Genomic DNA, 27,228 nt, shown 5'->3' on the forward strand with positions numbered 1-27,228 from the left:
AGAGAGGGAGAGAGAGAGAGGGAGAGAGAGAGAGGGAGAGAGAGAGAGGGAGAGAGAGAGAGGGAGAGAGAGAGGGAGAGAGAGAGAGAGAGAGAGAGAGAGAGAGAGAGAGAGAGAGAGAGAGAGAGAGAATTTGGAGGAGGCACACCCTGCAGAGTTCAGGTATTATTCCTGGCACTGCACTCAGAAATCACTCTTGGCAGTGTTCGGGGTACCACATGGGATACCAGGGATCAAACCTGGGTTGGCCATGTGCAAGGCAAATGCCCTCCCCACTGTGCTTCTGCTCAAGCCCTAGTCTTTATCTCCTTTACCATTTTGTCAGATTCTTTCCCTAAGGAATTTTCTTTCATTGGATTTTACAATACCACAACCTGGGTTTCCATCTACCAACCAGGTCTTCACATGATGTCTCAACCTTAGTTTCCTACCCATTTGATACTTAGGTTTCCATAATTTTTTTTTTTTTTTTTTTTTTTTTTGGTTTTTGGGCCACACCCGGTGACGCTCAGGGGTTACTCCTGGCTATGCGCTCAGAAGTCGCTCCTGGCTTGGGGGACCATATGGGGATCGAACCGCGGTCCGTCTCCTAGGCTAGCGCAGGTAAGGCTTACCTTACCTCCAGCGCCACCGCCCGGCCCGGTTTCCATAATTCTTAATTAGGTATTCCATAGACACCACAAATTCTATATGCCCCCAACAGATCTATGACATATTTTCCATCCCCAACCTCTTCTCAAGCAACGTAAAATTAGATTTGATCTCTCACTTCTCAACAATAAAATAAGATTCATTAACATATCCTGTTGGCTCTAAATCAGAATTGTGTCTTTTTTAAAAAAATTCATTTATTTAAACACTGTGGTTTACATAGTTGATTATAATACATTCCATGTTCCAATACCAATCCCATCACCAATTTTAAGTGTAAAATTATATCTACCATTGTCCCTGAATTTCCACCCATTGTCAAGCCTCCCTCCTTGGGAGGCACAAGATAATATACTTTAGATTATTTGCTTATAGTTAAGTGTTAATAAAAAATATAAATGTACAGTGAAAGAAAACTTGTGAAAATTATCTTGCAATGAGGTCATAAAGTCATTGTCAAAAGGTTTGCTAAACTATTTGTTATTATTTAATTTTTCCGTCATTTGTTTTGTTTATTAACATTAGGTGGTTTCTATGCCACTTTGCCATCTACTTTGATATATTCCTACTGAGGTGACAGTATTGAAATGGTGAAATTGAAACTGAAGTGGTGAAATAGAAGAAAAGGATTTAGTGAGTGACTGAAATTTGCCTTTGAAGAATAATTTCTTATCAAATTAGCCAGACTCTTATATGTTCTTCAAGTGGAGGGTATAAGAAATCCTAGCTCAACTGTGTGTAGAAGTTTGTGACCAGGCCTACAGCCATATGCAGTGGCTCCTATCTGCCATAGTGATTATTACATGTCTATAGATACTGCTGATTTAAAAGTGACTCCACTTATATTGTTAGATCCAGACACAGAAGCATCTAAGGATATGGTTGTAGCAATTCCTTTGCTAACATCTATCTTAAGATAAAACCACCAAGTTAAAGCTTTCCTTGGATCTCCATGAAGAGCCAGATGATCCCCTCATGGAACTTCAGTCTGAGCACTTGGGTTTTGTGGGTACTGAGTTTTTCTTTTAGAGGGCATCTGTGCACCCTACAGCTGTTGCCATCCAGTGAGGCTCCATCTCACTGGCAGAATTCCACAGAACTTCTATTTACTCTACATCCTAAGTGGCATGAAAAACTCCAAAGGAACAACAGACCATAAAGGAGCCTTGCCACTAAAGTAAATTGAGTTAATGGTGTGAGCACTCTTAGAGCAACTATTCAGCTTCAGGAGAAAGGGTGCTGAATGAAAGGGTCACTCTTCTAAATTGTGATTTCATTTATGCTTTCTTCTCTCTTCACAGCCCCTTCCTTTGTACATACTGGAAGTATCATTGCTTATTTACGGCCCCCAACACATAATTCTTCCTGTATTTGGACTAAGACTAAGTATATTATTAAGTTGTTTGGGTAATTGTGGGCTGAATTTCCTGCTTTTCTATTTCCATATATAAGAGAAATTAAAGCCAAGGAATATTGACATTCACTTTTAGGTTACCTGGGAGCTCAGCATCTGACTGAGAGTTGGAGAATAATTGGTGAAAAAGCCATGATGGGTAAAGAACTCTGTATTGGACTATGAGCTTCTGGGCAATGAGGTCAGTGAGAGAACTTGGAATAGTAAAGTGATCTGCCATAGGTAACTTTGAAGAGCCTGACTTCTTAGTTATTTTAATTTTTTGACTTATTATTTTAAATATTCTTATTATTGAATATTTAAAGTCACTCTTTGGTATTCTTAGGGTCTCTGAATTTCCAGTTCATGTTTATTCTGCAGGATTCTCATATTTCATAGGTGTCCTAATGGACTGTTTTACCTCCACCCAAATCTCGGGAAAACATCAGCTATTTCTCAGAGTAGGTAGATCTTGTATTTTTTAGTGAGGGAATAGAAATGAAACCACACTTAGGCTTTTTTTTAGCCAACTGAAGCATGTTCTTTTTCAGGAGTAAGGAACAAAAACATGAATGGAAGCATTGAGCCAGGATGACTTGGAAACCCTTTAAAATATTTTCTCCTCTCTAGGCTTATTCACTGTTGTAATAAGTGATTGTTTATCCAAAAAAATAATTCTGGATTGTTTGATTTCTGAGCAGCCTGGTAACTTTGAACATGTCTCTTTCTTCACCACCTCACTCTAATCCAGTTAAATTAAATCTCCTTTATGTTATTGCTAATTTATTCATAGGCTGCAGAACTCTTTTTCCGTCTTGGAGAGGTAATCATGCATTTCATTTTCTGATAGTTATAAAAACAATTTTGTCCCTTTTTCACCCAGCTCTAGTATCTGTCCATCTTCCACTGAGAGTGCTATCTACATGGGTGTTTAAAAACTGCATATAATTAGCCTAAGACTTTAGATTGGCTTCAGTTCTTAATAAATGTTTACTCGACTGAAGTATAGCTGCAAATAAGTTAATGAGTAAGGGTCTATGAACATAGCTATTGGGTCCGAATTCAGTAAAGCTGTCTTCTGGTTTGAAGTAGATTGCCTCTTATAAGTGACTTTCTCAAGACCTTGTAGCATATAGGAAAGATTTGGAGGAAAAAACTATAACTCAGGTTGTCCAAGAAAGCCACTATGTCAAATAGAAGAGCCTAAGACCTTCAGAAGGCTGTACTTCTAGTATTTGGGTACATGTAACCACAGCGATGGAATGTTCATCTCATAGTACCTTCAAAAGTATTCTTTGTTATTAATAACAGTATTCTTTCTGTTATTAAAAAATAACAGTTAAGGGGTCAGAGAGATAGCATGGAGATAAGGTATTTGCCTTGCATGCAGAAGGTTGGTGTTTCAAATCCTGGTATTTCTTATGGTCCCCTAAGCCTGCCAGGGGCAATTTCTGAGTGTAGAGCCAGGAGTAACCCTTGAGCGCTGCCGGGTGTGACCCAAAAACCAAACCAAAACAAAATAACAATTAAGTTATTGCTTCTCTCGATTGTACATGGTGTACTATAAAGAAGATATATGTCCACAATTGGGCTTTGAAAGAAGACCATGGGGCCAGTTCCATTGAAAGGGAATGAAGTCAAGTAGTAAATTTGCTGGTCAGTTTTGATATGGACTGTATTTTAGCCAGCAGTTGGTCTTTGATGTCCTAACAATATCTCTGGGCTAAGGAGGCAGAGAGGGATTGCCTTCAAACTAAAACTAGTTCGCATTCCTTACAAGTTGGACTCTGGACTCAGATAGCTCACATCAGGGAGCACACAGGGAGGCAGGCTGCCTTTCCCAGTGAAAAATGATACTTTCTTTTAGCACTGGCTTCCCCCTGCCTATTGCATTCCATTCTGAACTTTAAATTAAAGACTGTTGCACATACATACATTGAGAGCTCTGTGGAATTTCACAAATGAAACAAGGTATAGCCAATACTCAGATTGACAACCAATGTCACAGATGGCCAAAATTGGCTCCCTTATGCTTTTTCTAGTTGATTCCTGAGAGTTGTGTGCCAGGAAAGAGAACTCAGTGTCCAACTTCCTTTCAAACAACACAGATTAATTTTTCCCAGTTCTGAATTCTTTTTATATAAACAGAATTTCCCAGCATATATTCTTTACTCTCTCTTTAATATACATAACATTGGTTTACATAAATGTAAAATTTATACAGTTATGTGTACAATATTACCATACCACACCCACTACCAGAGTGTCAATCAAGAATCATCCATAGTTTAAGAGATCCTTTCAGCTTTCTTCCCATCATCTAGAAAATTTCAGCTCTGTTCTCAGAATCTAATGATTAGTTTTCATTGGAAACTGTCGCTTTTTCTTTCTTATACACAACATAAAGTGAGAAGATCTGGTATTTATCTTTTTTCTGATCATTTGCTTTGCTTAGCATGAGGCCCTCTAGTTCCATCCAAGTTGTTACAAAAAACAAAGTTTAATTTTTTTCTTATGGCTGAGTTATATTCTAATATACATTCATATGTATGCACATGTACATATGTCTATATTCATGTGTGTAAAACATATAAATATGGACACACACAATTTCTTTATATACCAAACCTTTATTTATATATGTCTTTGGGGACCTAGATTATTTCCAAATATTGGTTATTAAATATAGGTGTATATATTTCTTTTTGAGTTAGCATTTTTGTTTTCTTTGGATAGAAACCTAGTGATGGAATGGATGGGTCATGTGGTAGATCTATTTAAAATTTTTTTCTGAAAAATATTCATGCTGTACCACACAGAGACTAACCAGTTTGCATTTTCACCATAGTAGATCAGGCTTTCTTTTTCTCTACATACTCACCATTACTGTTTGTTTTTATTGACATAGGACATTCTCACATATATAAGCTTGTGCCCAATAAGAGCACTTATCAGCTTAATTTACAGTTTACTGTTGATGGACAGTTTGGTCATTTCAAGACTGGGGCCATTATAAGTAGTGCTATGCTAAATATTTCTTTTCATGTTTTTGAGTGCATTGATGAATATATCTTTGTATATATACCCAGAGTTTCATACTAGGCCAGGAGTGTGTGTGTTTGTATATATGTATATATATATATACACATATATATGTAAATATACACACATATATATATATTCCCTTTTAGCAGTTTAGCAGTTACTAGAAGAACAAATTTCCAAAGTATTAATATTTGTTCATTTTCCCAACAGGTATTCTATCTTCTTATTAACACTTTAGAGTGTTGATAAAAATCTTCAAGGTGTTAATAAAAATTTTTAGTAATCTTCAGTATGTGTATATGTCCATTTTACAAATATAATGGAAAATATTTTACATTTTTTTAATGATCATATCTTAAAAATTCTTTTTCTTTTATTCTCCCCCTAGCCAGTACTCAATTCTGAGATAATTATAAAATTACAAAGCTACTAGGACAGTTGAAATGAGGCAGGTTCTAATTTAACCTTCAGTTACAAATGGAGGAGAGAGGGTATAGATATACTGGGATATGAGATATAAGATATGAAGAAACAAGGCAAAACAGAATTCACTAGTGAAGCAATATAGTCAAGGATTAGAAAGATGAATAAAGAGTGCCCCAAGATTGATTAGATGCTAGCAATATAATACCTTATTTAAAAACAATTATAATTCTACTCTCAATTATGGCAAACTTTTTTTTTTTTTTTTTTTTGGTTTTTGGGCCACACCCGTTTGACGCTCAGGGGTTACTCCTGGCTATGCGCTCAGAAATCGCCCCTGGCTTGAGGGGACCATATGGGATGCCGGGGGATCGAACCGCGGTCCGTCCTACACTAGCGCTTGCAAGGCAGACACCTTACCTCTAGCGCCACCTTCCCGGCCCCTATGTCAAACATTTTTAAAAAATTTCTTGACTTGTTCTTCAGAAGGCCTTAAAGAAATGGTCTTCGTGACAGACTGAAATAGGAAAATCTTAGTCACAATAAGAAATTCTTCTGACTAGCAACAATAATTAAAAGGCAGAATATACAACTCACAGAATATACAACTTACACAAGCTTAGAACTCATAGAGCTATGGAACTCCTGTCACCAAGCATGTCCTGTTTCTTTTATGTCTGGGACAGGATGGCAGGAAAGGGTACCCTTCATCAGTGAAAGTGGTTACAGACTGAAATTGTAAACTCTATGAGTGATGAATAGCATATTTACAGGCACAAATCCATCCCTACCATGGAGTACACAATTTTGTAAGCACTGAAACAGCACAAGGGAGACCATTCAGAAAAGAAGATGGAAAGAGATGGACATGTGTACTTTGACTCAGAAACAACCTTAATGGGTAGAAGAATCCTGTGCCAACAGGGCCATTTCAAGCTCTCAGTTTCTCCGAGTCAAGTTCCCCTCAAGCCTCACCCTTTTTCTCAGCCCAATTTCATCAGAGAAGCAAACTAGGTAGTTCCATAGCACAGACCTACACGAGGACTGGGACCCAGTGGATACATTCAGTGTTTCTATCTGCCTCCTAATATGATATTGCATGGTGGATGTGAAAGGAAAACAGGTCTTTTGAACCAGAAGCAAAGTATTTCTTCCAGTAGATTCTCTGAAGCCACTTCTACTCTTTCATTGTCTTTTCCCAAATGGGAGACAATTCCAAGAATAATCATGTTAGAAAAATTCTTGATAGACTTGTGACAAAATATGGATTAGCTCCAAAAATGGTAGCCCAAACTGCAGTAATTCTGTGATATATTTTCTTTTGCATGAGGTATTCAGAAACTCAGATGCTCAAACCAGATTTCCTGCTATTGTACTGCCTAACAGCAAATTAGAGATAATTTGAAGGTTATAAATCATACTAAACCCTTAAAACATTGCTTGTCACAAAATGAAGGCTCTTTACTTAGCTTTTGTACCATCATGTTTTGTAAATAAAATTAAAAAACTAGAATTGTTCCACTGAGATGTCTATTTATAGCTAAAGAAAATGAAGTGGCGGGTCAGAGAGATAGTACAGTGCACATGGAACTTGCCTTGCATGGGTTTGGTCCCTGGAATCCCATATGTTACCTAAGTACCATTGGAGTTAATTGATTCCTGAGTAGAGAGCCAGAAGTAACGACCTCTGAGTATTACTGGATGTTGCCCCGCTCAAAAAAAGAAGCAAGTTTACATGACTTGCCTATGGTGAGTGATACCGCTGCATAATATAAAAAATCCATCACAAAAACCATTCTTGTATACAGATAATGGAATTATACCACAACATATAAGGATATAATAATTATTGTCTGATGTGACTAAATAGGGCATAGAAGGGCATAGAGAACTGTATGACTTCTCCCTCAGCTCAGAACATATATATTAGTGAAAAGCAGAAGTGAAATTACAATAAATGCAGAGCCCCTCAGTTTGTTCATTCTATCTTGTTACATTTGATTGGTGGGATATTAAAGCTGTCATTCAAGTAAAGTTGTTGTTGCACTTTTCCTTTTCGACTTGCCTTTGATTTTCTGTGCTTTTTGATCTCCCAAAAGAAAGTTACAACAGGTCATCTGATGGTTGAAGACAATAAGGAGACACATAGGAGAATCATATTCAGTCCAGAACTTAATGCCAAGCCTGCCCAGAAGTAATAGACCCTGGCTAGCCAAAATACACATGTACATTTAAATACGTGGTATTATTACAGTGTCTGCAAATCTTGGGGGAGGTTGTGCTATAGAAATATTAGGAAATAGGTAAACACAACCTATATCATAGCAAAATAATAGCTAAGCTGTAAACAATACTCTCTGGGACTTAAATCTTGTAAGAAAAGCACTTATTTCAGAGCCTTGACCGGTGTAACTGAAAATGATTAATTGTAGACCTTGTTAAAATGGATATCATGATTCTATAGTTCTGAGATGTTCATCTTCTAATAAGCTCAAAGGAAATTCTGCTGACATTTTTGTTGTTAATCAGGTGACAACCTGGGTATAGGTACTGACAAGCTTCTCACAATTTGTTTTTGGACAACTCGAATAATACCAGACAGTGATGCGTTACTTTATCCGTAAGAGAAAACAGTGTTTTAGCCTAGTGAAAAGAAGCCCATATGAGTTTTTAGTATTCTAGACTCTCCTAATGTCCCATGTGGCCAAGAAGGTCAGCTCATTTCCTGGGCAAATGACTAGAAATACATACCCAGAGCTCCATTAAAATTTTTTTGGGTCCTTTTATTTCCTGGAATTTGAAATTTTGCCTCAATAATCCTGGCTTACAACTCATGAAGGCTTATAACCAACACTGAAATTTTAAGACACAATGTAATTGACTCCCCAGGCAAGAGAGATAAAACCTATTTCTGGTTTTCTTAATTTCCAGTCAAGCAGTACATGGGAACAGGAAGATGAAAAAGACCTGGACAAGAGTTTATAGAAACAGAAACTTTGATTTCTGCTTTTTCAAACTCAATTCTTTCATGGCAGCTAACTTCTTCTGTCCCCTAACTGCTACAAGCCCCATAGCTACATTCCCTGAAGAAATAACCCCCCAAGTAATATTTTTAATTTGAAAATCTTAAAAAGATAGACAAATTCCTACCAAAGAGACAGCATCTTTCCTTCTTATATAACTTAATAATAAGCTAAATATAGAGATACTATGTAACCCAGCTATTCTGCTTTAAACAGTAATTCAGACAAGAGAAAAGCATATATTTATGCAAAGATTTAGATATGCCAAAATGTTCAGATCATTTTTTCTTTTAATAGCTATAAACTGGAAATAACCCAAATATCCTTCAGAGAAGTAAAGAAATAAGCACATAGTGGTATATCTACACAATCTTGAAACACCAGTAAAAGGTTTGGTATAGTAATTCTGCAACTGTAGAATAACTTGAATAGTTTAAATTATAACAATTCAATAAAAAATTAATTCATTTAAGAAAACGACCATCAGCTAAAAGGTACATCCCATCACTGATAAATTTCATAATCCTTATGAAGAATTCGTATAGCACTTTTTTCAGGGGTTGGGATTTGCCCCTTGGCAAAGCTCATGGGATTATATGGTTTGTTTGGGATTGAACTTAGGCTGGTTGCATGCTAAGCAAATGCTCTTCTCACTGGACTGTCTCTTCTGTCCTACACTAACTTGTTTGTGTTTATTTTAATGATATTTTCCATGTTTCACTTACACAAAAATCAAGAAAATGCACAATCTAGTCTATAGTGACAGAAAACAGATCAGTGGTAGACTGAAGACAGCTAGAGAATAAGAAAAAAGAAGCAAAAGGAAATATTGGAGATGGTGGATTATTTATCGTTTTGACATTAGTGCTGTCTTCAAAGGTTTGAAAATTGGATTGCTCACAGCGGTGATCAGGGGTTACTTTTGGCTTAGCATTCAGAAATTGCTCTCAACAGGCTCAGGGGACCACATGGGATGCCGGGGATCAAACCTAGGTCCATCCCAAGTTGACCACACACAAGGCAAACACCCTACCACTCTAGCCCCAATAAAGTGTATCCTTTTTTTTTTTTTTTTTTTTTTTTGGTTTTTGGGTCATACCCGGCAGCACTAGGGGTCACTCCTGGCTTTACGCTCAGAAATCACTCCTGGCAGGCTCAGGAAACCATATGGGATGCTGGGATTTGAACCACGATCCTTCTGCATGCAAGGCAAATGCACTACCTCCATGCTATCTTTCTGACCCCAATAAAGTGTATTTTGTTTTTAATTTTTATTGTGACCAAAGTGCATTAAAAATCTTTCACTGTAGGGCCTGGAGAGATAGCACAGCGGTGTTTGCCTTGCAAGCAGCTGATCCAGGACCTAAGGTGGTTGGTTTGAATCCCGGTGTCCCATATGGTCCCTCGTGCCTGCCAGGAGCTATTTCTGAGCAGACAGCCAGGAGTAACCCCTGAGCACTGCCAGGTATGGCCCAAAAACCAAAAAAAAAACAAAAAAAAAACAAAAAAACAAAAAAACTTTCACTGTATCATTTATGGTACATAGTGACAATGAGTGAGGGGCATTCCCACCACCAATGCTGTCCTCTCTCCACCCCAGTCCCAGTATGTATCCTATATCTCCCTCCTCTAACCCCCAGTATGCTAGTGCAACTGGTCTCCACTTTACAGCCTGTTGTAGATTGAGCATCTATTCCACTGTCATTGGAGATAAAAAGGATAAGAAAAAGGGGAGAAAAAAATTTGGTGACAACTACCAAAAAAAGAAAGAAGAGAGAGAGAGAGAAAAGAAAAAAGAAAAATGAAAGAAAAAAAATGGACCCAGCAAATAAAACTAAAAATAAATCTCTAAATAATAACCACAAGAGTGAAAAAGAAAGAAAAAAGTGGAAGAAAAAAGAGAAGGAAAATAAAGTCAAAAACTAACAAATCAAAACAAAACAAGAAAAAGTATGGGTGCTGGAGTGGTAGGGTTTGGCATTCCCCCCACTTATTTTTTTTTTTTTTTTTTTGCATAGGCACAGTAAGCATTGGGGAAGAAAGGGAATTCCCGTGGCCTAAGAGATTCAGGGTTTCTTCATCCTTGAAGCATACCATCATGGGATCAACCCCTGGCTCCATATATACTCATTACCCCATCCCAAAGGCTTTTTTGTGATGCCAGGAAAGTTTCCTCTCAGTTGTGTGTGAGAAAATCAAGCCACTGTAGCTAGCAATCTTGGTATTTGCACAGGTTATAGGTCAGGGTCTAGGATAGAGTCTCTAGGTTCTAGAGGTTCCTATCCATCGTTGTTGTGGTGTTCAGTCTTCTGTAACACTTGCTCCCTGTTTTTGTTCAGTCCCTAAGCCAAAGCCTAGGATATTATGGATCCAAAGGTTCTGCTCAGTCTCTGTTGTCCAAGTTGGACCTCTGCAATAAGACATCTTGTTGTTGGTGGTGGTTTTTATGTGTCCTGGGCTACAGCCTAGGGTAGGGTTTTCCTTATTAGTCCCAAGGTAGGCTCTGTTCAGTCACAGTTGTCAAAGTCAGTTTTCTGTTGTTGGTGCTCTTATTTTTCACAGTTCAAAGGACGATATCTCTTAAAGTGTATTTTTTAAGATAAAAATCTCCCACTTTACCCACATTCTCTATTGCATAAACATTATCTCCAAATGGAAGTTGAAGCATTTTTTAAAATGGTTTCATTGGGGGCCGGAGAGACAGCATGGAGGTAAGGCGTTTGCCTTTCATGCAGAAGGTCATCGGTTCGAATCCCGGCGTCCCATATGGTCCCCCGTGCCTGCCGGGAGCAATTTCTGAGCATGGAGCCAGGAGTGGCCCCTGAGCACTGCCGGGTGTGACCCAAAAACCACAAAAAAAAAAAAATAAAATAAAATAAAATGGTTTCATTGGTAGGAGTCAGGAGCAATAGCACAGCGGTAAGGGCATTTGCCTTGCATGTTGCCAACCCAGGTTTAATCCTCAGTATCCCATATGGTCTTCTGAGCCTGCCAGGTGTGATCCCTGATCACATAGCCAGGAGTAACCCCTGAGCATTGCTGAATGCAGCCCAAAAACTAATACACAAAACAAACAAAAATGGTTTCATTGGCACTGGAATAAATAGGTTACCTGGATATAGAGGTCAAGAATTGAGTGGTATATGGCACCATCTCCAGCATTCCTGCATCCTTCCTGTAAAGTCTACTGTTATTTTTGAAAATTGAGTTTTGGTGTCCAGAAGGAAGTGACCTATTGTTTTCTACTATACCTGCCTTTTTTTCAGGTCACTGCTATGGAACATCTGGGGATTACAGTACTCAAAATGCAAGATTAGCCCACACTTGAAGACAAAACACTTCTATTCTTTTGGGCTTGCAACAATATTCCTTCTAGGGAAAATGTAGGGTAGAGGGGGAGGACTATTGCTCCTGAGACAGTGCTAGATACAAGATTACTCAGTTTAGTAAAGTGTTCCTGAGTCAGGCCAACAAGAAGGGGTAATTATTTTGCTCTTTTTACATTGACTAAGTCACTTCCCAATGGCACATGCTGGTTTGTGTGTGCTTGGGACACGATGCTCAGTTACATTAACCAAAGCCATTTCCTTCAGTCTTTTTCAAACATTACCCTGACAATCCCTCACTTCTCATTGCTGTCAATGTCCTCTGCTTAAAAACAAAACAAAAAGCAAACAAACAAAAATTCAGAAAACAAAACCCATGGGATCAAGCTCACAGGAGAAAATACCTAGTTATTTTACTAAACACTAACTATTTCTAGATTTTGCCTAGGCCTAGCCTTTTCCCTTTCTACCATTTTTGAACTCCTCATTTCTCATTGCTCAGGGGAAGCATAAAGGCAGCTTGATTCTATTGTTGTCCACAGGACATCCCTTCAGAGACACAGACTTCATTTTTGTTAAAGACAATAAGAAGTGACAGGAGCCTCAAGAAAGGACTTACTTTCCTGTATCCTCACTTCCTAAAGAAGTGGTTGGTTGCTAGCTCTGATTAATGTTTATACAGTGCTTGGTTCAGGGGATCCCAGAGGCCCTGAGGTAAAGAGGAAGTGGTATGTTATGGAAGATGAGCTCAGGGAAGAGAAAGAACCACAGAGTGAAAATGCTGGGATCTAAATGCTTGTTACTAAGAGGAACTCCGGGCAGTAGCATGGGGCTTTATTAACATTAAACACTGTCAATTCTTTGATTGATCAGCCATAGATAGAAAACTTTCAGTCTTCTACTGAAGTGGTTAATTCAGTAGAAAATATTCAGTAGATAATAGTGACAATCTTTTTTTTTTTTTTTTTTTTTGGTTTTTTGGGCCACACCCGGCAGTGCTCAGGGGTTACTCCTGGCTGTCTGCTCAGAAATAGCTCCTGGCAGGCACGGGGGACCATATGGGACACCAGGATTTGAACCACCTTTGGTCCTGGATTGGCTGCTTGCAAGGCAAACGCTGCTGTGCTATCTCTCCGGGCCCAATAGTGACAATCTTAAAGTCAAAAGCAAAACAAGAGCGTTTTTTCCTTGCACTGACACACTCACATATAATCCTGTATATTAAGCTAATACTATCTCATTACTTAATTATCTTCTGGGGAATCATCACAGAGTTTTCACTAAAATTTTTATTTGACTTTCACTGAAAAAGTCTTTACCATTATCATTTCCTCGATAAAGCATATCCTTAAGCCAAAAACTACAGAAGATGAAAGAAGATGTTGTGTTTCCTAAGATGAAAACCAACAGAACCACAGAAACCATTAAAACCTCATAAAATAAGACCAAAAATAAGACAAGCAAGAGAGATGATTAAATATAGGGAAGATAGAGAAACTATTAAATATTGCATTCAAATTTCACATGAGATGTTTTATGGGAAGAGAATATCTACCTGCTCATAAATAGTAAGAAGAAAAATAAAGTGAAATTAAAATGTAGGATAGAAGATTTAAAACAGGGGTCGGAGTGATAGTGCAGTGGTAGGGTGTTTGCCTTGCAGGAAGCTGACTCAGGATGAACCTGGGTTTAATCCCAGGGTTCCCATATGGTCCCCCAAGCCAGGAGCAATTTCTGAGGGCATAGCCAGGAGTAACCCCTGAGCATCACAGGGTGTAGCCCTATAGCCAAAAATACATACATACATACATACATATTTAAAAGAAACATCAGATTAAAATGTTCCATTTGACATTAAGGCTGTAAAGCAACAACAACAACAACACTTGTATGACATAGAGTCGTCCATCAGAAGCTATCAAAGCCCAATAAATTATTGCTCTTTCTTTTTTTTTTTTCCTGTCACACCCAGCAGCTCTCAGGGGTTACTCTTGGCTCTACACTCAGAAATTATACCTGGCAGGCTTAGGGGACCATATAGAAAGTCGGGGATTGAACCTGGGTTAGCCTCGTGCATAGCAAATGTCTCCCCTCCTGTGCTATCACTTCAACCTTAACATAATTTTTTTTTTTATTTTTGGGTCACAGTCGGCAGCACTCAGGGGTTATTCCGGGCTCTACACTCAGAAATAGCTCCTGGCAGGCTTGGGGGACCATGTGGGATGCTGGGATTCAAACCATCGTCCTTCTGCATGCAAGGCAAAAGCCCTACCTCCATGCTATCTCTTCAGCCCCAAATTATTATTTTTTTCAAATTATTATTTTTTATCCAATGGGTTTTTCTCTAGATTTCTGAAGGTTTCTATATCAAAGATCAATCAAGGCCTTTAACATCAAAGTTGGAAGAGAATAAATGAAGGAATGTCACACATAATCAAGCTTTTATGATTTTATAAAGAAAATAATAGTAAGAAATACAATTTTTGTGCCAGAGAGATAGCTCAATAGGCGGAGTGCATACTTGCTTTGTATATAGGAGTCATAGATTGGATTCCCAATACCAAATGATCCATAAGCATTACTGGGAGTTATTTTCAAGCAATAGAGCTAGTGGTAGTCCCCAAGCACTGCAAATGGGGTCCCAAAACAATGAAGAAATTAAATGTTACAAATTCAGCTCAATTGATAGTTAGACTTAATATTTTCACTTATTTTCCTTCTCCAAATACTAAGGAAAAGGTGGAAAAATATTATCACACTAGATGTAAAATTATGACAGGTGAACACCTACAGAAGAAGAAATGATTTCAGGTTGATCTGAAATAAAAGTAACCTATTACAAGAAAGCATTAAACTGGACCACAGACATTCTCACACGCAAGGGACGAGAGTCCCTTTCTACCCACTGCCACATCAGTACTGGTTGTTTTTGTTCTTTTTTGATGTGTCCCATTCTCTATTGTGTGAGATGATATCTCATTGTCATTTTGTTTTGCATCTCCCTGATGATTGATGATATGGAACAGTTTTCATGTGCCTTTTAGTTATTGACATTTCTTATTTGAGGAAGCATCTGTTCATTTCTTCTCCACATTATTTGATGGGTTGGATTTTTTTTTCTACCAGTGCCTTGAATATCCTGGATACTAACCACTTGTCAGATGTCTCCCATTCATTCATGGGAGATAAGGGATAGGAGGGAAACTGGGGACAGTGGTGTCAGAAAATGTGCACTGGTAAAGGGATGGGTGTTGGATCATTGTATGACTGAAACACAACCATCAACAACTTTGTATTGTGTATAAAACATCATAATGTTTAGTAAACAAAAAATTTTTCTAAAAATGTATTTTCCTAGAGGAATTTCCACAATATTTTACAAGAGACTCAATTTTATGACTATTAGAAATGGAAATGATACACTAAGGTTTATAGAGCAATTTAACGTGGTCTTGTTAATAATATTCAGAGTATTAGAAACAATCCAAATGCCACCATTAGAGAAATGGGTACATAGCATACATATCACTAAACAAAAACATCAAAAAAGAGACCTAGTAACATGAAAAAACACACAAATCTCAAAATCATGTTAGACTAAAGAAATGTACTTACACAAATATATAGTGTATGATTTCATCTCTAGGAAGACTAGAGACAATGGCATTCTGAAAAGAATTCAACATTATTTGCTAATAAGAATAGTGTGTTGCCTACAAATATGTATTAGAAGATATCTGAAATGATGGTATAATTTTGGTAGTAGTTATATAGGTATGAAATTACAAAAATGCAATAGAACCATTAATAACCATTAATTGGGCCCGGAGAGATAGCACAGCGGCATTTGCCTTGCAAGCAGCCGATCCAGGACCAAAGGTGGTTGGTTCAAATCCCGGTGTCCCATATGGTCCCCCATGCCTGCCAGGAGCTATTTCTGAGCAGACAGCCAGGAGTAACCCCTGAGCACTGCCGGGTGTGGCCCAAAAACCAAAAAAAAAAAAAAAAACAAAAAAAAAACAAAAAAAAAAACATTGATTATAGTGAATTCATAATTTTAAAATTTAAAAAATGCAGAGAGAACAAAGGGAAGGAAGAGGAGAAAAATAAAGGAGAAAAATTAGAGAGAGAAGGGTAAAGACAAAAAAAGTTGGATAGAGAAAAGAAAAGAGTAGGTGAGAGATAGTACAGTGGGTAAAGAAACTGTTCTTGCATGCAGCTGACCTGAGTTTAATTCCAGGCACCCTGTATGGTCTCCTGAGCACCACTAGGAGATACCTGAGCACAGAGCCAGGAGTAAGCCCTGAACACCACTACATGAGACTCAAAATATAAAACAAAAACAAACTAAAAAGAGTATCAAAAAGGGGGTGCAGAGTTGAAATTTTTTATGCCTACCCAGCTGGGATTGGAACATGAATGGAGAGAAAGGCATTGGTGGTGGTGGTGGTGATGAAACACTGTATGCCTAAAACAACTCTATTATGAACAACTTTGTAAATCACAGTGTATAAATAAAAATTCGAAATAAGCAAAATAAAATAAAATGCAATAGAAGGCAAGCAACTTTACTTTGAATAAATGTGAAACTATAATAAAGGTTTTATTTCATATCCTAACACCATGTCCTACGCTGTAAATAATGAACAAGTAAAACAAAACTAATAGGATAGCAAAAAGAAAGACAAATTCACAATAATAGGATAAATACAGTTAGGTTGTTGTTTTTGTTTTTTGAGGAAATAGCAAACAAGAAAACAATATATCAAGACTTGCAAAACTTCTGACCATTTTAATATAGTAGATCATATGAAGAGAGATAAGAATTTGTTCATAACAAAGAATATGTAGTATTGAACTCTTTCCAAAATAAAAATAAACTATGTGGCAAAATTTTACTGTTAAATTTAAAACAATTAAAATGGTTTTTTTTCTGGAAATATTTAAATGTCAAACTTTACTAAAGAACTATTATTTGAAAATCACTATTTACCATGAATGGCATGGAATGTTGTCCAGGAAGAGTTAATTATCCCAGGAGGTTCATGAGTAAATTATGACTGTGTTACAAAAAAGGTTAATTCTTATTATTGAAAGTTGTATTGTAAAAATGTAAAACAATTTCAACTATGTCATAAACTAAAATATTACAACGGAAATAGATACTGCTAATACACAAATAGAATTATAAGCAAATAGAATTATAAGCAAGTATTGCTAGGTTTAGCTTTCCTTGGTTTCAAAACTATCAATTTTGATTACATAACAGAAAATAAATCCTACTCACAATGAAAATGAAACCTAGAAAGTAGTTTGTAAAAGATAAAGGTCAAAAATAAAGAAAAAGACAAAATTTCACTTGAGAAACATACAAAATGGGAGGATTAAAAATGACAACATTAGGGCCCGGAGAGATAGCACAGCGGCGTTTGCCTTGCAAGCAGCCGATCCAGGACCAAAGGTGGTTGGTTCGAATCCCGGTGTCCCATATGGTCCCCCGTGCCTGCCAGGAGCTATTTCTGAGCAGACAGCCAGGAGTAACCCCTGAGCACTGCCGGGTGTGGCCCAAAAACCAAAAAAAAAAAAAAAAAAAAAAAAAAAAAAGACAACATTCTTAATTACTCCTTCTATTTGAAAAATAACATTTTCTATAAACTTCCTAAATGATTTTTTTAAATAAAAGGATTTTTATCCTGCTAAAAATACTGTGAAGCTATATTACATAAAATAGTGTGGTATATATATATATATATATATATATATATATATATATATATATATATATATATATATATATATATATATATATATATATAACAATTTTAGCCTCTGATAAAAGTGGTATTTTGTAGCAATAAGTAAAGAATGAAAAGCTGAACAAATATAATATGTCAAATGTCTATTCATTTGTACAAAAAACAAAATTGCATTTTATCTTAAAACCTTAAACCCACAAATAACTTAAACCAAAACTGTAGTTTAACACAGAAAATAAACAATAAAATTCCTAGAACAAAATTAAGATTTACTTTACTTTAGCAAAGTAAACCAAAAGTCATGAGGGAAGAGATTCAAAGTTGATTACACTTAAAATGGAAAGTTTTTGCATAGCCAAAAGTAGCAAAAATAATGTTGAAAGACAAGAGTAGGTTGGTTTAAACATTTACAAAGCATAAAGCAAAGAAAAAAGGTCAACATGGTAGATATTTTTCAAAGATATGGTCACAATACTTCCTCCCATCCCTACCCTGTCCACATTGTTTTTTGCAATGTTTGCTGGTTCTTCCCATTAAAAATAGTCTATTTCCTGTGTCCTGAAATCTTAGTTAACTAAAAGATTTGTTTGACTATGTTAGTTGGTCAAGAGGCCTTAATTTTTCATATATTCACCTTCAGCACTTTTTGAGCTTACATTGTTGACCTACATAATAGGATTGGTCCCAACAAAAATTACATAAAAAGAGCCTCAGTGACTTTCTAGCCCATACACTCCAAGAGAGAAAGAAGATTGCAGCCACATAAGTAGTCTTGTGAAAAATCAGCAAAAGAAGCACCTAAACGAACATTGTGAGCTTCAGATATAGAAATTTAAGAACAAATAATAAAATGATGGTGGTTTTAAGCTAAGTTTTTAAAATGCTTAGTTATATAGCAATAGAAGTAAACCAGTTACCCAAAGTATAAAGAATTTCAGGAATAAGAACAAAAAAGCCTTTTTGGAAATGAAAAAAACAAGTCACAAAACTAGAAACTCGTTGAATCAGAGCTTCTGACTTGTGTTAAAGCAGGAGACGATGAATAGGAAGAACTTGGGTTCAGGGTCTAAGTCTTGGATTTGCCCCTCCACAGCTATTGGGACTTATATAAGTCACTGCATTTTATTTTTCAGGCCTCAATTTCATCATTTGTGAAGAGAATAATTGCTAACTATCCTACAGGATCACTGTAAGAAATCTTATATTCCTAGTTAGAAAAACTAATATCAACAATAACAACAATAATGATGATGATAAAAATGAAAAGACTGAGAATACAAAGATCTTTTGTTAATGATTGTTGCTTGAAGCAATAAATCCAAGAAGTATAACTAAGCTGTGTGACTGAGGGCAAAGTAAAGGAATAAAGTCTGGAAAGAACTCATAAAGATGGTGGTTAGAGGACAGAGAACAAAGACATCTAATTACATATTAGTGTTTGGTTTGATTTAATGTTACTATCAGTCAACAGTTTGGAATTTCACAATACTTCCTAATTCTCACTGTTATAATGAGTTTTAGCTCTGCTTATTAAAATCTGTAGAAATTGATGAATCAAAATCAAATAAAAACTTAGTAGAAAGGCATTGATTTTGATTTCAAGTAAAGACTTATTTTCATAATTGTAGACTCTATATTTGATAATGGTATCTTTTATTCTTGTTCCACTTTTGTTTTAATTATTATTAAAAGTCACAGGAAAGCATCTGAGTATTTGCTCCAGAGAGATGAACTTATTTTACTGCTATTTCGTTCAAAAGTTAAAAAAAATGGATGATTCCAGGTATTTTTATGTAGCAGTTGTAGACAAATATACAACTTTGAAAATAATAAAATAGTCCAGAAACTAAACATCAATCTTTCACAAGCCAGATAACAAAAAGTCTTTTCTAAGCATTTTGACACCCCCTAACAGTATACCCACACTGACAAGGAGAGAATAAAAATTAAAAAAAAAAAAAGAAATCCCATCTCATCCACTGCTGATGAGAATGTTGTCTTGTCCAACTCTTTGGAAAACAGTATGAAGGGTTCTTAGTAAATTTAGAATCAAACTGCTATAAGACCCAACAATCTTGCTTTTGGGTAGGTATCCCCCAAATAAGAAATACTCATTCAAAAGGACATATACACACCACTATTCACACCAGCACTCAGGATAATAGCTAAGAGTTGGAATCAACCTAGATGTCCAACAACAGACAGGTGGATCATGAAGATGTCGTACATAGACACAATGAAATACTACATAGCTGTAATGAATGATGCCATCATGCAATTCACTGCAACATGGATGAAACTGAAAGATATATTAAATGAAGTAAGCCCAAAGAAGGATAAATACAGGATGACAGGACTTATATATGATATTTAGAATAACTGTATAAAGAAATTCAGTGGCGGGGCTGGAGAGATAGCATGGAGGTAAGACGTTTGCCTTTCATGCAGGAGGTCATCGGTTCAAATCCCAGCATCCCATATGGCCCCCCGTGCCTGCCAGGAGCAATTTCTGAGCCTGGAGCCAGGAATAACCCCTGAGCACTGCCGGGGGTGACCCAAAAACCACAAAAAAAAAAAAAAAAAAAAAAAGAAATTCAGTGGCTTAAATGAAGGTTGTCGAGAAAACCCTAGGCCTCAGAGTATAGTGAGAAGGAAGGAAAGAAATTGAATGAAGGAGGAGAATATCTGAAATGAATATGAATATTAAGTGCGGAAGACAGGGGCCAAGGGGTCTCAGTTGCATTGGTGGTGGTAAAGAAGGACAGAACTAAATTTCCAATTCAGAGTCAACAATACTGAAATCATGAGACCCAAACTATAACAACCAAACTTATGAAGGTGCCTGTTATGTTGGCAGGCTGGGGTCGGGCAGTGGCAGCACGGGATGGACTATGGGAATATTGGTTGAGGGAGGTTGACACTTGTGATGGGATTGGTCCTGAAACATTGTATTTCTAGAACCCAACTACAAATAACATTTTAAATTACAAGGGCTTAAATAAAAAATTAAAATAAATGTTCCCCATTATATGCTGAAACTGCCAAGATATCATTTAGGTCATGCTCATGTCTGTAGCTATTAAGCAGTAAACACATATTCTTATTTGACCTAAGACCATTCATATGCACTTGAAAAATATGAGTTGTTTAATCATTTTGTACCTTGTAGCTAGCACAATGAATTTACTAAGAATTTGAAAGACAAATCTTCAGTTTTTACACTCTAAAACAAGTTAAGTGTGTTCTAGTTTCAGTTCTTTCACTTAAAACAGTGAAAGAAATAATGCTTAGTTAGTGAGATTTTGGTGACAGTTTCAAAAGTTCATGTGTGTTTGTGTGTGCGTCTATGTGTGTATGTAAAGTGTTAACAACAGTAACTGCTACAGAAAAGGCATCTGACAAATCTTTGCTACAGTATTATTATTGTCATTCATGCTATTTTATTGTGTGCCTTAGCTATGCTAAACCCACCAGTTCTTATTTAAGGGTGTATTTCCTTTAAATGATTCCGAATTTAGAACAATCTGGGAAATAAACATTTTAAAACTTTAACCTCAGATTTTGGAACAAGAAAACAACCAAAAATCATGTAATATGAAGAGCAAAGTAGCTTTCTACTTATTCAATGAATGATACTTGAACTTACATACCACATTCAATAAGTTTAGCTGGAGTTCAAAAAAGTATACAAATATCCAGGATATAGAAAGAATATAATGCCCCAGTTCTGTTTTTAAATACACCTGTGACTGGTAAATTCACTTTCTGGGTTCTGAAGAGAAAAATCGGATAAATGACTTTTGCAGACCTCCGCACTTGGCAAAACATACTCTCTTCAGAATCATGATGTCTTTGTAGAGCCAAAGGGCCAAAGAAAAAATTGTAGTCAGGAAGAATATAAAGTTTTTATAATAAATTATTTTTTAAAAGTAAAATTATGAACTATCCTGTTTAATTCATCATTCTGCCTGGAGCAAAGCAGGGAGCAAACGAGCATTATTACAATATAAAGTGAAACGGATGGATCAGCAACTACTTGCCACCCCATATTCAGAATAGCATTACTCTTTTTAAACCCCTATTTCTTCTACCCTCTTGAGGTAGTTCTTCAGCCAAAGGCTCTTTAGAGAGTTTAATCTACTTCCCTTTTTGCAGTTGCCACCTCTCCCAGCTGCTTCTCTCATCAACTTACTGTTGGAGCGGTAAAGGCCAACCCCAGGTGATTCTAATGATAGCAAACACCTCATAAAAAAATCTGCCAAATTTACTTTCCATAGAACATCATTTTTTTATGAGTCTACTTGAGTCCATGAGGAAAGAAGGCATCATGTAAAAAAAATATAACTTCCAGAGTCCTGAAGATATTAGTCTGCCCCATTGGGTGGATTGTGATACCCAGGTCTGTAGAAAGGTCATTATGCTCAGCTGACCCACAGGAATTCCAAATCAGCCCCTCTACCCACTTTCCCACACCAGAAAGGCTATTTTTTTCAGAAATGCCCCCAAAGTAAGAGCACTAGCGCTCTTAAATTCCATTCCTGGCTATATGTTTATGAGCAAAGATGTCCAGGCAGAAAGAAAATTTGGTGTAACAGAGCAAGATATAGATGTGTGATTTCTGCGAGATTGAGGTTTTCTTAGTTCTGTGGAACATCACTTTTGGGGGGTTAACTATAGCATATCCATGAAATCAGTTCAACGCCCTGAATTGCTTAAAACAACAGCCATAGTAAGCAGCACGGGAAGTATTTAAGCGAATTATTCTCCCAAATAGTAGAGTTCCCTTTGTTCCAGTTAGACCTGGAAATATGACTAAGCAGGACGAAGATGGTCAAACTTGGCGATCATCCGATGCGTAATGCTACCTACGAGGTGCAGAGTCCTATTTTGAAGGCACTGACTGGCTTGAGCAGGAGTAGTTTTTTTTAGGTGCCAGAGAATTTCTCCTTCCGGGGAACCCCGCCCCCCCCATAAACATGTTCCAGGTTGACAGTTGTCAATCCCCTAGATGGCAGGGAAGAGGGGTGAGGCGTTTCTGAGAAGAGGCAGGAAATCCTTACCTGGACAGATTCCCCATCCTTCGGCACCCCAGATCTCTTCCAGGACACCCTTTCCTGCCTGGGATCCGAAACAAGGAATCTCATTTCCAGAAACGGACTGATCACTAGGAAGTCGCTGGGAGTTGCAAAGCCCAAATAAGTGCACACCAAAGTACCACAAGTGCCTGGATGCTGCCAGGTCCCTTTGTGGGGAGACCAGGGAGGGCTCTGAGAGCACAGGTATGGGAAACACAACTAGTAGCAAGAGGGATATTTAGTCTGGTCCTGTATGCTCTTTACTGCTTTTGCGCAATTTTCTGCTCGGGTGTCCCTTCCCACTAAACCCATTTTTCTGATGTCCAAGTGTCAAGTCACCGTTGTCTTGTCCTGGCACCTCACCCACCCGACAAGTACTATTCCTCAGCCTGTAAAGCACCCCAAAGCAGACGTGCGTGCACACACACACACACACACTTTAGTGCAAATACTATTCCTTACCCCTTAAAGCACCCCAAAGCAGACGTGCGTACACGTACACACACACACACACACACACACACGATAAATATTCCTCAGCCTGTAAAGCACCCCAAAGCAGACGTGCGCGCGCGCACAGACACACACAGACTCCCACCTTAGTGCAAGTATTATTCCTCAGCCTGTAAAGCACCGCAAAGTTGAAATGCGTACATACACACACACACACACACACACACACACACACACACACACACACTCCCACCTTGGTGCAAGTATTATTCCTCAGCCTGTAAAGCACCGCAAAGTTGAAATGCGTACGCGCGCGCGCACACACACACACACACACACACACACACACACACTCCCACCTTGGTACAAGTATTATTCCTCAGCCTGTAAAGCACCGCAAAGTAGAAATGCGTGCGCACACACACGCATACACACACACACACACACACACACACACACACACACACACACACACACACAGACTCCCACCTTGTTGCACCCCAAGCCTCGCACCCTCCGGGTTCCACCAGAGAGAGAGACAGGACAGCTGGGACACCAAGGAATCCTCGCTCCCGACTAGTCCCCAGGCTTCTTCCTTCCCTCCGCCGCCCCGCGACCTCCAAAAAGCGGTCCGATCCGCCCTCCAGGTGGACCGGGGACCCGCCTCGCCTCGCCTCGCCTCGCCTCGCCACGCGCCCAGGCCCAGCCGCCCTGGGGCACGCACGCACTCGTTCCCTCGCTCGCTCGCTCACTCACCGGCGGGCGGCTCCGACTGGCGTTGGCCCCGGCTCCGGGGGCGCCGTCGGCGGCTCCCGAGCCGCGGAGCACGGTGATGTGCAGCGTGAGCAGCAGCAACCCGAGCAGCAGCAGCAGCTCGGCCGCCAGGCGCACCATCCTCCGCAGGCGCGCCGCTTTAGGGCCCGGCGGCGAGCCCGGGGGAGGAGCGGCCGCGGCCCCGGAGCCGGAGCCGGGCGTCCCCGCGCCCTCTTCGGCGCCCGCCGGGACCCCGCGCCCCGGCCCCGGCCCCGCGGGGCAGGCGCTGGGCGGGGCCACACACGCCGGGCCCGGGGCGCTGGAGCCGCCGCCGCCGCCGCCCCCGCCGCCGCCGCCACCACCGCACCACGGCGGAGCCTCCGCCACGGCGGGGCCGGGCGCGTCCAAGCCGGCGGCCGAGCGGAACCCCGCGCTCCGCGGGGCTAGGTGGCGGCCGAGGGGCGGCCGAGCGGGGCCCGGGACCACCCCGCGGGCTGCGCGCAGAGGGGGCGGCGGCGGGGCGGACGCAGCCGAGCCCCCGAGCGCACATGGGCGCCCCAGATGTGGCCGCGGGGCAGCAGCTGGAGCGCGAGCGGCCGCCGGAGGAGAGCGGGGAGCGGGAGGTGGAGAAGGAGGAGGAGGAGGAGGAGAAGGAGAAAGAGGTGGAGAGGGGAGAAGGGGAGGAGGACGAGGGAGGGGAGGAGGAAGAAGAGGGAAAGGAGAGAAGAGGAGGGGAGGAGCAGGGGGGCGTCAGGGGCCGCCCCGAGTTATCTCCACGCTCGCTCCCAGTCCTGGCCCGGAGCCACTCACCCACCGGGGCCGCCTCTCCTCGCTCCTCCGGGCTCTGGACTGACCCTTGAGGGGGGGCCTCCTAGAGTTGGGAGCCTTGTGCACCCGGGGACAGGCACTTGCTTTCTGCAGGCGACCCGGGTGTTCCCCACGGGAGTTCGCGTCCGTCCGCCCGGGTGTGAGATCGCTCGGCGGCTAGTGGCTGTGGGTGACCTGGGGGTGCCGGGCCACTTTTTTTTAGACTCTTTTATGAACCCAGTGCAGTTGGGGTGGAGACCGGAGGGGACAGCGGACCGCGCGGGGAGATGCTATTGTGCGCCCCTGCCTGGAGCGGGCGTGAGTGTATTTGGGGGAGACCTGGAAGGACCGCTCCGGACGGGCTTTGACTTTTGTCGCCGGCTCCGAGGCTGCAGGCAGGCGGCTCCCTGCACCCCAAACTTCGCGCTTTTCTGCAAAGTGGGGCGAGTTGACTCTGCTGAGCGTGCCCGTCCAGTGCTCCGCGCAGGTGTAGCGATGGGGACCCAGCGGGTGGCTGTGGGGGTGGGGGTCGCAGAGAGTAGCCGGGGCCACTGGTTGTAAATCTCAGGTAGGGGAGCCGCCGTCCTGGGGGTTCATCCCGGAGGCGCAGCACCGGGATGGGACCTCGGTGCAAAGAGAGCTCGGAGCTGCCAGTTCATGACAGCGCGGCAGCCTGGGGCTCCCGCGCGCCTCTCATGCCTCGTAGGGGGCTGCTGGATAGTGGAAGAACTAATAGGGGGGTGAACCCTGGGCTTGAGTTCTCGCCTAGCCTACAAAAGTGCATGGGGGCCAGGAAGTCTAGTGGGGTTCATATCGGCATAGAAGCTCCGGGCACTGGTTTCAGGCCCTGGCTCACTCTCCAGCCTCCCCCTTCTTTCAGGGTTTGGAGGCGCCAGCGCTAGGCGAGACTGGGGCCTTTTATCCCACCTCCCAACCGGGTCCCTCCTCCTCTCCTCCTCTCCCTGGGCCCGCCCAGCCCTTTCCTTCCCTTTGGACCGCCTTAGGTCTAGTGGAACTAGCGCACACTTCCACTTAACAAATGTCCCATCTCTTTCTGCATCTCAAACCTAGGGCGCCCCAAGATCAGGATCTACCCGTTTGATTCTCCCTAAAAAGAAACCCAAATCTCCGGAATGCGCCTATCCCCGTCCTAATCCCCCCCCCCTTCCTGTCCACGGGTGGCTCTGAAATCAATTCCTTACTCTTCAATCTTTACGCGGGGCGTCTCTGCCCAGGCTTACAGCGATTAAGACAAGCAACACTTGAGTCATTCCTAAAGTTCCTCAACTCTCCGTGGCTTTTTGCAGAGTGTAACGGTGGTTCAAGTAAAAAGCCTGGGTCGCCGTGCCTGCCAAGGGCTATTTCTGAACAGTTCTGAGCAGATAGCCAGGAGTAACCCCTGAGCACCGCCGGGTGTGACCCAAAAACCAAAAAAAGAAAGAAAGAAAGAAAAAGAAAGGAAAGGAAAGGGAAGGAAGGAAGGAAGGAAGGAAGGAAGGAAGGAAGGAAGGAAGGAAGGAAGGAAGGAAGGAAGGAAGGGAGGGAGGGAGGGAGGGAGGGAGGGAGGGAGGGAGGCAGGCTTGGGTCGGCCTTATTTGTGGCACAAGAAAGAAGGGCTAGTTGCAGCCTTGGATACCTTTAAATCTAACTAGTCCTAGCACTTTAAAATTCTAACCAGGTAGGGCTGGAGAGTTAACACAGGGGTTGGGTGTTTGCATTGCAAGCGGCTGACTCAGGACTAACAGTGGTTCGAATTCCCAGCATCCCAAATGGTCCCCGTGCTTAACAGGAGTAAACCCTGAGCGCCGCAGTCCCCAGAACAAACAAACAAACAAAATCCTAGCCAGATGCTAGCACCTAGCAGATGGAAATTGTCTATAGGACATGCAATATTTTTCCTTTGGGGACAGTGGTTGGCGGTAGCAAAAACAGGCAGATTTGAAGCAGTGCTTGGTTTGGGTTTTGGGTCTTGGTTGGATGGCTGGACCTCTCTGGCATCTCAAAGCAATCTTGGCGTTCTAATATGCTAATAATTGTTCACTGAACCACTGAGGGAGAGTTTAAAACAATAGACACTTTCTGGTTCAAATGGGGGATCCAAGGTGGTGGTAGTTGGTGGGTGAGATGGGGATGGACCCCAGAGACTTTGGGATCCCACAAGGATATTCCTGTGTGCTCCCTAATAAGCCCTTAGAAAGTGGGGGGGAGGGATTCAGAATGAGCACAGGAATGGGATATAACTAAAATAACAAACTAGAATCCTTTAACTATAGAGAGATTTTCGAACTAATTCCCAACCACCCCTACCCAAGTAGTGCCAGATTGTGATGTATGGGGCAAATGACTTGTCTTTAGTCTGAACCTTTAGTTTGGGCTGTCCTAAATTAGAATTCAGGGGCTGTTGTGTCCTGCATTTTCCTCACACACGGTCTACTCATGGGAACCTCAAATGCCTCTCCTCTAATCTAAAATGAACATTTTTAGATCTAAAATGAACATTTTTAGATCTTAAGGAAAAATTAC

At 40.5% G+C, this 27,228-nt stretch overlaps 1 protein-coding gene across 2 annotated transcripts in view; it reads right to left on the reverse strand.

Moving 5' to 3' along the window:
• The window catches only part of ISM1 (isthmin 1), a 90,801-nt gene extending 66,744 nt beyond the window's left edge, over positions 1–24,057 (reverse strand). For both annotated transcript variants that reach the window (XM_049774340.1, XM_049774339.1), the window contains exon 1: positions 23,902–24,057. In XM_049774340.1, the coding sequence (XP_049630297.1) occupies positions 23,902–24,039 (138 nt within the window). In that variant the 5' untranslated portion in view covers positions 24,040–24,057. The remainder of the gene's footprint in view (positions 1–23,901) is intronic.
• Between the last annotated feature and the right edge of the window lie 3,171 nt (positions 24,058–27,228).

This window comes from Suncus etruscus, chromosome 6, assembly GCF_024139225.1.
Source record: "Suncus etruscus isolate mSunEtr1 chromosome 6, mSunEtr1.pri.cur, whole genome shotgun sequence".
Lineage (NCBI taxonomy): Eukaryota > Metazoa > Chordata > Mammalia > Eulipotyphla > Soricidae > Suncus > Suncus etruscus.